Here is a 10,174-nt window from a genome sequence, read left to right as displayed (position 1 = left end):
GGGGGAAATATTAAAAAGAGGGAAATAAGGCCAAATTAAAAAATAACACACATGTTAGGGCCTAAAAAGCGTCCACGCCCGCTTCCTTTTTGGAGGCTGCCGCCTTTTTTTAAATTGAAAAAAAAAATGCCCATGAAACCTGGTATGTCATTTCCTGAGTCCAGACCTGTGTGGCAGCACAAACAAAAGCTGGCGGCCATCTTGAAAAATAGCCCGGCTGGTCGTTCAAGTTTGGAAAATGGGTCGGGCCGCACTCGGGCGGCCATTTCGGGGGGAAACGGGACCTCCTTCCCTTTTTTTGTCAAAAAGCAGGGACGCTAAACATGTTTATTTGGCCTTGTACAGTTCTTATCAGAAAATAAATAAGACTCCTCGAGGTTTATGGAAGTTTTGGATTAGACTTTATAATCGGAAACAGCGAGTCACTGTTACAAACAATTCGGAGCTGAGAAGTTAATTGTGTCCTTTTACCTTATCTACAGGGGAAAAAATTGTCGATCGTTCATAGAGTAATTTACAATGCGCTTCTTTCACGACCCCGCCACTCGCGGTCCACGCCCCCCCCCCCCCCGACCCCAGATACTCGCCATACACTTCGGCCGAGATTGAATACAGGCCAATACGCGGGGAGGGGAGGGGGGGGGGGGGGGGGCTCGCTCGAATCCCCTATAGGTGCCGCCGATAAATTCCACTTTTGATAACCCACATGGTAGGGGAACAGTGGTAGGAAACCTTACTTAGATTTCACTTTAATAGGAACATCCATTCGGACCCCCGCCGAATGGCGCTTCGCGCTCGCTCCGTCTCGCGCACTACCACTTTTGATGGCCGCCCGCCCCCCCCCCCCCCCAAATGGGATCACAAAACTGAGGACCGTTACTCAACCCCCAGATAAGAGAGTAAACCTATCACTCGCGTTCCATTCCGGCATTGGCCTCGCCAGGATTTTTTTCTAGAGGGGGCAAAGCACATCCCCCCAAAGAAATCCCTGTAAGTTTTTATTTTTTATTTTTTTATTTATTGTAATTTTTAATGAGGGTAGTCAAGTTCCAGCATTAATAGGCCTATTCTCGATTTATCATCAATTTCGAGGGTGGTCAGGGACATCTTCCTACCCCCTCCCAAACCCAATAAATTAACTGCAATATGAATTCGCGCCTCTCTTTGCGTTTTTTTGTCTTCATTTTTTTTGCCTTTCCAGAGGGGAAAAGCGCCCCCCTCCCCTCGCGCGCAACGCACATGAATCCCGGATAGTTCGATCCGTGTCTGAACTTTTCGAGGAAGTGCCGCGGCTGTACTCTGTAGTCGCAAATTTCAGATCATGACGTTTTGTTTAGTCGTCTGGTACCTGTACAGCTAGCTCAACGCACACCGTACCTGCGTACTAAAGATCCCGGGTCAAAACTACTTGTGTCACCACCATGGCGGCCGACGAAGGACCTATCATCATGACGGACAAGGTAAGAAAAAATGTTGGATCTTTGCCACAAGAACAAATGAGAAAGCTACCGAGGACATGAGAAAGGAAGGAAAACGTGTGTGGTAGCATGGTGGTAGTATCAGCAACATTGCACAGGCAGTCCTTGTCAATAGGGTCAAATATTCAGACACTGTAAAAATGTCACCTGCTTTCGAAATTTGAGTTTCGTTTCTCATTTAAAGTCATATGCAGTACAGTCACATTCAGGGTGACCGTAAGGTCACAGCCAAATTCTGCTAAATGCACATCAAAAATCTGTCAGATTTATCAAAAAATCTGCCCAAATCCCCAGAATTACTCGAAATATACTATAAAAACTTAACATCCATGACATCACATGCAGATTGGTAGTATTGCCTTAATTAAGATTCAAATTACATAATATTAATATTAATGTTGTGCCCATTCTTGAAAATCACGCATTCTCGAGAATGGGCATGCACATTCTTGAGAATGTGCAACTGGATCCTTGCTCAATCTTGGCAAAAAATAACTCTTCCAGATTGAGCGCACATTCTTGAGAATGCGCGACAAGATAACGGTCTTGTCGATGCCGAGCACCGGCTGCGCTTGGCAAGTCTAGCTGAATCCTCGTTAACTGATTCTCGATAATTATACTGTTGCAACGCAAGGCGCGGCGCTGAAAAGTAGAGTGGATATGATAAGTAAAGGCATATTGATATGGGGGGGGGGGGGGGACCGGGAAAAATAAGAGACATAATAATACTAGTGCAAAGAATTCTGATTTTTGGGATAATAAAAGCGGGGGGGGGGGGGGGGGGGGGGGGGGGACGTAAGAATGAAGAATGTGAAGAATGAGAATGAATACTGCGACATCCCATAGTGCTAATGCTATTTCCCATTTAAATTGCCACCAATTTATTGTTCACACCCCACCATAACGTCGCAGAGCTGGATTCTATCTAGTCAAAAGAGCAATTTTGGCAGCTTCTGGACATCGTTTTTTTTTCGTGGCACGCATATGATACATGCAGGGACTTGTAACTTGTCTAGCCTAAACAAAGCACTTCCCAGACTAGTTCCCAGTCCTCCGTTATTACAAAACTTCCCATAGTGGGCAGAAAAAAGCAATAATAACAGGTTTAATTTGATTCAAATTATCGTAGTTATACGAGTACAGAAGCATAGAACATTTTCTTTCCTCTTTATATGAATTGTTTCCCTTTTATTTAATTAACATGATTATGTCGTGCAATGTTTGTTAAGATTGGGCAAAATTCATAAATTGTGCACGTGATATTCCCACCCAATCTTAAGAATGAGCGCTCATTCTTAAGAACGCGTGCTCGTTCTTAAGAATGGGCGCTCATTCTTAAGAATGCGCGCCCATTCTCGAGAATGCGTGATTTTCAAGAATGGGCACAACATTAATAAACAATTTAGTCTGTTGTGAAATTATCGGTAAATATTGGGCAAAATGCGGATCCGGCCATGACAAAGTCCGTTTTCCAGTGAACCTCAGCACCAAGACCAGCCAACCTGTCCCATTATGCAAGGGTTTGTTTGAAAGGATTGAAGCTTTTTTAATTTTAACAAATGTAGGCCTACAATTACAAATCAATACACTTTTTTGTTCAAATTTGCTGTTATCCTGTCAAATAACCATTTTTTGCAGATTCTGCCAGAAATTTCCAAAAAAATCCATTCTGTCAAATTTTCTGTCAAACTCATTTTTTTAACAAAAATTCTGTCTAAGTTAGCCGAAAATCGGCTAAAACGGTCACCCTGGTCACATTATGACATGACATAAATGGGCGGGTTGGTGGGACACTTTGTCCAGCTAGGTTAAAAAGGGGCGTTTGTGAAAATAATTGTATTTGTATCAAATAACTAATATGCCTACATGCAGATGCAACATTGTACTAGTATTTAGACACCGACCACTTTGTCAGTTTGTGAGTTTGCCGGAAAACCCGGCCGCCCATTTTGTTGGATCTGGGAATTCCCGTTTCTATTATCATGATTTGATTATTTATTTAGCCTATTTAAGTTGGGTTTTTTACATGTTTCCTATTTAAGCTAATTGTATTCAAAGTCTATGTGAGGCAAAAATATTTTAATAATTATCAGCCCTAGATTTAATGTTTGTTTTGGGTCTTTTTATCAAATTTTGTGTAGTATCGGACACCTCTATTTTTACTTCAATAGCGAAGGAGTGTCAATTCCAAAATTACTTTTGCAGCCTCCAGCAGTCTTTGTTATTTAGATAATTAAACTCTTTAAGGTTCTAAAAATTTGATGAATACTTTGGATGAAAATGTGACTTTTTACCTGTTTTTTGCAGTAGTGACGTGCGGGTCACTGAAGTTCAGAGACCATTTCCTGTCTGCGGAAGTTTTACCCCCATAATTTCCCACATAAAACAGAACCCTGCATTCTTTCTACAAAATTAAGCCTGCTTATATTGAACATGGTATCTTAGCAAACTGTTCAGGTGAGTCCAAACAAATAAGCGACTTTTCGTGCTTTTATCATCGCCAAAATATTAAGTGAAGTCCCGAAACACAGGACTGTCTTTTTGTTCTCTTATATGGAACAGGGTCCTAAACTGCATGATTACCCCAAATTTAATTATTCTCCTAATTCCCCAATTTAATTTTGGGACTTCCTACAGACCCTTGGAGATGTGGATCCAGAACTTGGTCTTACAAATAGTGTACCTCCTCCCCCTGACTATGGCACGAGTGTGAATCCTGCTGATCCTTCCATTGAAGCTCCACCCCCAGCTTACGATGAAATTGCGCAAGGTATGTGTTAAAAGTTATGTCTCATGTACTGTATTCCCATGTTTGAGCATAATTTTAAAGCTAGCTTAACCAAGAATAGAATTCTAGAAGTGCTTGATTCTAGATTGACAAGTCAGGGTTTCCTTTGGAGAGTATTGTGAGTTCATTGCATCTGAATGTCAGAAAAAAAAAGAGATACAGGGAGGGGTAATTTTCATGTGCATTTGTAACAGATGAAATTTAGTCATCTCGGTTTCAAAGGGAAACTCAACGTTGCGGACAGTATACTCTGCCCATCGTCAGGGAAGGGGTTCCAACAGAGAAGGGGTGTCATGTAGTGTGACTGGAAGCAATGAAGGGCGTGATGAAGGACCCAGTATCTCCTGCTCTGGTTCCACAGTTGCATCAATCACGCGCTGCACTGCTGGAGTCCCTTCAGTCTCCTGACGACAAGCAGAGAGTACTGTCCCAAACGTTGAGTTTCCTCCGTTTCTTTTCAGACCTCACAAACTAGTCACAAAAGAGATGTGTCACATGGTACTACTGTTAACTTTTACCTTATTAAAGGGAAAATACAACATTTGCAAACAACGAAAAATAAAACTACCAAGTTGTTACGAAATACCTTACTAGGATGTTGGTAAATGACATGCTAAAGCATCCTGTAAAATTATGGCACCTGGTGTGAAGCCATTTTCAAGAAAATGGTATATTGTATACATTTCCAACGCTGATCGGCCGACCACCGTTGGAAAAACCTAACTATTTTTCAATTACTGCTCCAAATTTACCATTTTTTTTAGTCTAAATTTTGTTTTGCTAGCTGTTGGTTCCATGTTCATGAACGGGTGCAGGCCAGCTAGACTGGTTCCCTTACCTTACAATTTTCCAGTATTTTTGATCCATTTCATCTTTAGTGGAGTCAGGGAACCAGACTACTTGAATATTTTTGTTTTTCTTGATTTTTCCAGCATTTTCGAACACAAAACGTCAAACATGTCAGTGCAACAATATTTGATCTATTATACTAACCCCCAAAAAGTTCATTTCTGAAAATTACAGCAAAAGCCAATGATGTACATTCCCTTTAAGTTATATATCAACTTGAACCCAGTCTTAGCCTACCTACACATTCAAAAAGCTGCCAAAAGTTTTGGTAGTGCTTACTACCTTCACTAAGTATCTGACAAAACTCTTTCAGATATTTAACACAGTATTAGGCTGTGTTCCTGATGAATGTTGCTTTGTAATGATTTCTTAATTGTGTTCTTGACAGATGCCCCACCTTCTTACCAGGCCATTTTTGGCAAGATGCAAGATGCCAAGAATACATCCTCCACTCCGGTGCACTTTCTAGTCAAAGTCATCAGCATCTTACTCAACACAAGTATGTATTAGCGGTTTTAGATTTTTAGATACAATACCATCCCAGAAACGAAGGAGATGTGAAAAAACCGTAAATGTATGTCTCATATTGCTGTGTCCTTTTGTTGTGTTTCTTGAACTTCGATTTGACCTACAAAGTTGAACAGATTGTAATGTATGGTAGGAGGAAAAATGTCTTGTAATTATTGTGTTCTGAATTCTTGTTCTGTTTTACAGTTGTTGTCACGGTTGTCCTGGGTGTAATGCTGGCTGTTCCTATCGCTATGATTGTAGTTGGTAAGAGTTTACAACACAAGTCTTTTTTTGGTTTTCAAAATTGGTTGGTATTCCAATTAATTCAGATCTTTAACCCTGGTTTTTGTAAAGTAAAATTTTAGACAAAATTCCAAACATTTTTGGATGAATTGAATGATGAACTGATAAATCTAATTAACAAATAAAGTGAATGTATCGGAGCCCAAAAGTGCAACATATCAAAGATAAACAAATAATTGTAATTTCTAACAAATATTTTTGAAGACGATGGCACTTTGCATTAATAGTCAAATTAGATGTGCGTATGCCACTTTATAAGTTTTGAAATATTTTGTTTTACCCGCAGGTGCCATATACATAAATGATTGTCCCGTTGAGCCTAAGATCCCCATCTATTTGGTAGTGACTGGATCCTTCTACATCCTGAAATCAGCCATTGATCTGATCGTCAGGTGCAAGAGGAGACAAGACCAAGACACTGAAGGCAATAATGAGGAAGAACCGGAGAACAGAAAAGAAAACACTTTCAGTCGTCTCATAGGATGCTTCCTCTTTGCATTCTTTATTGCTGGTAGGTTTTCCTGTTTTCCTTTGAAATCTTTGCCAAACTTCACTGTTTGGTTTAGTAAAGAGATTAAATGAAACAGGAGTTACATCTGTACTACCCATAATACTGCTCTAACAAGTCAGTTTTGAAGAGAAATAAAGGCATTTATTATTGGGTTTTGAAAATTGCACGTGACTATCCTGGCAAATTAAAGAAGACTTTACTTAACCCTAACCGTCCTGAATCCTCCAAAATCCTTTTGCAAATTGGAGGAATTTGCAGGATTGAGGTTACATGGCAAAAGTGGGTTGCTGATTTTGAAGTTCGCACTATGTCAAGGTCTTGGGCTGGACCTTGTGTTGTTTATGCTCAGCCGTGCATAAATTTAGCCCTTGATTATACTTGACATCCTCCGCACAGCTCCAGGATGTCACTGCCTCTGCCTCAGCCTATTGACGGTCATAGCCGGAGGATTTTGCAGGATTCAGGCAGTGGTCACCCCTCCATGGACCATATTCAAGAAATAGAGGAGGAATTTGCAGGATTGAGGCTATATGCTATTTTTCCACGAGGCCAATTGGAGGATTTTGCAGGATTGAGGCTACATCCTAGCAAAAAGGCCTAGGGAGTTAGGGTTAAAGAGCACATATTTGGTGGGATTATATTTGGTTTGTTTGATTTTATAATTGTTATTTTCCGTTTGATTGCTAGGTAACGTGTGGGTGTACAGAAACTATCCACCGAGTGACAACATCCTCGACGCTAATTACTGCTTTGGTCCGTTGTACTACTTTGCCTTTTGGATCATAACAAGTTGCTACATCCTGGTTGCATTAGCATGCTGCTGTGTCTGCTGTGCTGCAGGTGCAACTGCTGCTGTTAGTGAGTGAAAAACTGAAGCAAGTTTGGAGAAATCACTCTTCAAACTGTTGTTTCCGATCTGATAAAGCTGCTAAGCAGACAAAGATGCTTACTGGTTACCAACTGATTATCTATCAACATGTCATGGGATATCATAGAGTTATATTTAAAATCTAGAGAGCGCTTTCCCTGTACGCGCATGTGCCGACATGGACGCGTAACTGCCATATTTTAGGTGGAACAATGGAAGACATTTGAATAGTTTTCTAATAAAGCGCATGCGTGCGTACGTATGACGTACGTACACCTTGCATTCAGAGACTGAGTGCACTTGCGCAGTTTGTTTACTTTGACTGAGCTGATGACGTTTCCAAGCCGTTGCTAAGCCAGGCAGGGCTTATGACCAATCCTGATTGGTCCACCTAAGGTATGGTGGCAGCAGGTTCATGTCGGCATGTCCGCGTGTGTGCGTTGTGTACGGAGTGCGCTCTCTAGTTTTTGAAATATAACTCTTATGTGGGATTTATATCAGTCAGTTGTGACAGGCACCCTACTCAATTTTATGTAGCAGAATAAGTTACTATGTATGATTTTCTGTTAAGTAGCTCCAATATCTAGGTTGACGTCTGACTTTCAAATTAAATTTTCTTCAATTGTTTTATGTTTTTATATGAAGGGTATGAATCGGGAGATTGGTTTTCACTCAGATACATGACATTTATTGTCATCAATGGCAGACTACTTATGGAAAGTAGATTGGCTATCACCGTTACCTATTTGTCCACGGGATCTGTTTAAGGCTAAATAACACTAGTAGTTTGTTCTTTTTCACAGTGTGCATAGTACCCAATAATGTACAGGTTAACAGATGGGAAGCAAGTTCAGTTAAATTTTCATTAGTGCAATGTCGCCTTGAATTATGTGATTCAGCTTTCATATTATTGTTAAGTGGTCTTCAGTCTTTAAAAGAAAAAAAGAAGAAGAGTTTTTGGAGCAAATTATGTTTAAAGCTTGCCTGCTAATGTCTCATAAACACCCTTATTCACTTCACCAGATTTGCTCTTTGTATATTGCAAAAGTACATGTGTAAATATTTTTTTTACAACTCTCTGAATGATTGAAGTCATGCATTCGCAGTACTTGATCAGCTGTAAAATTGCTAGAAAAAGGTGATTTTAGTAGACCCTGCTAAAGACTGGCTAAAAAAGGTTTCAAAAGAATGTACCCATTTACTCTGTCATATCTCGTGCACTGGATACTCTGTAAATTTGGTACTATAGGGATTCTTTTACCAAAAAATAATTTCTTCTGTGAAGAAAAAAATGTTTAATCTTCTGTGAAAATCCAGTGAATACAGCATCCCAATTTCAAAAATGAAAATAGGTTTTAGTTGTGGTGACCATAAGGTTAAAGCCTGAATATTTATACGAATAAGTTTTAAGCCAACAGATTCAATTGTATTGAACTTTTACAGAAGATTCACAAATAATTTATGTAATTCAATAAAATTGAACATCCTTTCTTTTACGAAATCTGACTTGTAGCAGAGAGACACAAATTTTTCTGCAGTTTCAGTTAAAATCGGGCATATGTCATGAATATTTCAGTACTGCATTGTATGTTTGTTTGGTGTAATTATTGGAATTCTAGATAGACTTAAATTCAACTGATAGTTCTCTTGCTGTTTTTCCGAATCATTGCTACAATTTCTAGATGACTTTTCTCATGAAATATGTAAAACAGGTGCACGTACCAGTTTAACCCGTAGCTTAAACGGCTTAAAAGAATAGTTTCATTTTATCTCATTTGCTCAATCTTTATGTATTGTCCCATGTGACCTTATTTTTGTTTTGCTCACATGGGGTAATACACAATCTCTAAGTTGCTTCCTTTACGCCATTAATTTGCAGCCACATTACTGTTTGCTTTCTATGTTTTGTGCTTGAAAATTGGAATTGCTGTAAGTTGGTGAAGGAATGGATGCAAGAAAACGGTAAAGGTTGTTCCCTGTTTAAGTCATAATTGAATGTACATGGTTTTAAATCACACTAGTGGGTGATAGTTTACTTTCCTGTTGTTGCTTGTATATTAAGTAATTGTTTGTTGTTTGTATATTTTATGGGATAAGCAAAAAAAAATCAATCAAATAAAATTAATCTAGTCATATCTTTATCTTTTCAATGTACGATTTTGTAAAACAACATTTCATACTTACATGTTAAATATATTTTGTAATAGTCAAAATGATATTATTTTCAGTTAATATTTGACTTTCAATTTTAAATAAACCTCCCAAAATTGATACTTTTTGTTTATGAACTACAACCAGGGAACAATATTAAGCATTCTTTGATCAAAGGCCATTTATATAAAACACTATTCATTGCCTGGTAATCTTGTTTGAGAAGATGTGTAATGTTCTAAAAATTGAACCCGTTCAAACTGTTACTCAGTTTATGATTCATTCAAAAAAGAATGTATATATCATTGAGAAAATGTGTGAAATTTGTGTGTACAAACAATGTTTGTATAACTGTTAAATAAGTGGATTTTTTTATTAAGAACTCAAAGAAATGGTGTTTTTTTTATTTGTTTCAATGATTTCTGAGATCTGGACAAATAAAAATTGTGGCAATATATTACAACTCCAATAAATGTTCACTGTCATGATAATGATGTATGGATGCAGTAGGCATTTGATAAATTGCTCTTGGCGAAGGGTTGAGGAGAATTTGATTTTTTGGGTGAAGAAGCTGGAAACAAAACTCCTGCTTGGAAAAATCTAATTATCAGAACCCCTAACGATCCAGATTACCTCATGTCTTAAAATAGAAATCTCTTGGTGAAGTGGTTGCGGGGGGGGGGGGGGGAGGGGTCAGTCCATTTCAGGTCCAGTTT

General features: G+C 38.9%; 1 protein-coding gene across 1 annotated transcript; it reads left to right on the top strand.

The window, feature by feature from the left end:
• The first annotated feature begins 1,264 nt into the window (after positions 1-1,264).
• LOC119727588 (transmembrane protein 272-like) lies at positions 1,265-9,927 on the top strand. The gene is made up of 6 exons (XM_038199527.1): positions 1,265-1,460; positions 4,116-4,248; positions 5,504-5,614; positions 5,830-5,889; positions 6,215-6,439; positions 7,127-9,927. Exons 1-6 carry the CDS (start codon positions 1,422-1,424, stop codon positions 7,303-7,305), a joined length of 747 nt encoding a protein of 248 aa, XP_038055455.1. The 5' UTR covers positions 1,265-1,421; the 3' UTR covers positions 7,306-9,927.
• The last annotated feature ends 247 nt before the right edge of the window (positions 9,928-10,174 follow it).

The sequence above is a fragment of the Patiria miniata genome, unplaced genomic scaffold, assembly GCF_015706575.1.
Source record: "Patiria miniata isolate m_02_andy unplaced genomic scaffold, ASM1570657v1 HiC_scaffold_20, whole genome shotgun sequence".
NCBI classification, from domain to species: domain Eukaryota; kingdom Metazoa; phylum Echinodermata; class Asteroidea; order Valvatida; family Asterinidae; genus Patiria; species Patiria miniata.
Note: the sequence above shows the minus strand (reverse complement) of the source record. Positions and strands in the feature narration are given on the sequence as shown.

Bases quoted from the DNA above. Each gene is read 5' to 3' on its own strand.
- LOC119727588 (XM_038199527.1), top strand. From the start codon at position 1,422: ATGGCGGCCGACGAAGGACCTATCATCATGACGGACAAG. The intron at 5,615-5,829 runs GTATGTATTAGC...TCTGTTTTACAG, and splicing joins CAGCATCTTACTCAACACAA to TTGTTGTCACGGTTGTCCTG. The intron at 6,440-7,126 runs GTAGGTTTTCCT...TTTGATTGCTAG, and splicing joins CTTTGCATTCTTTATTGCTG to GTAACGTGTGGGTGTACAGA.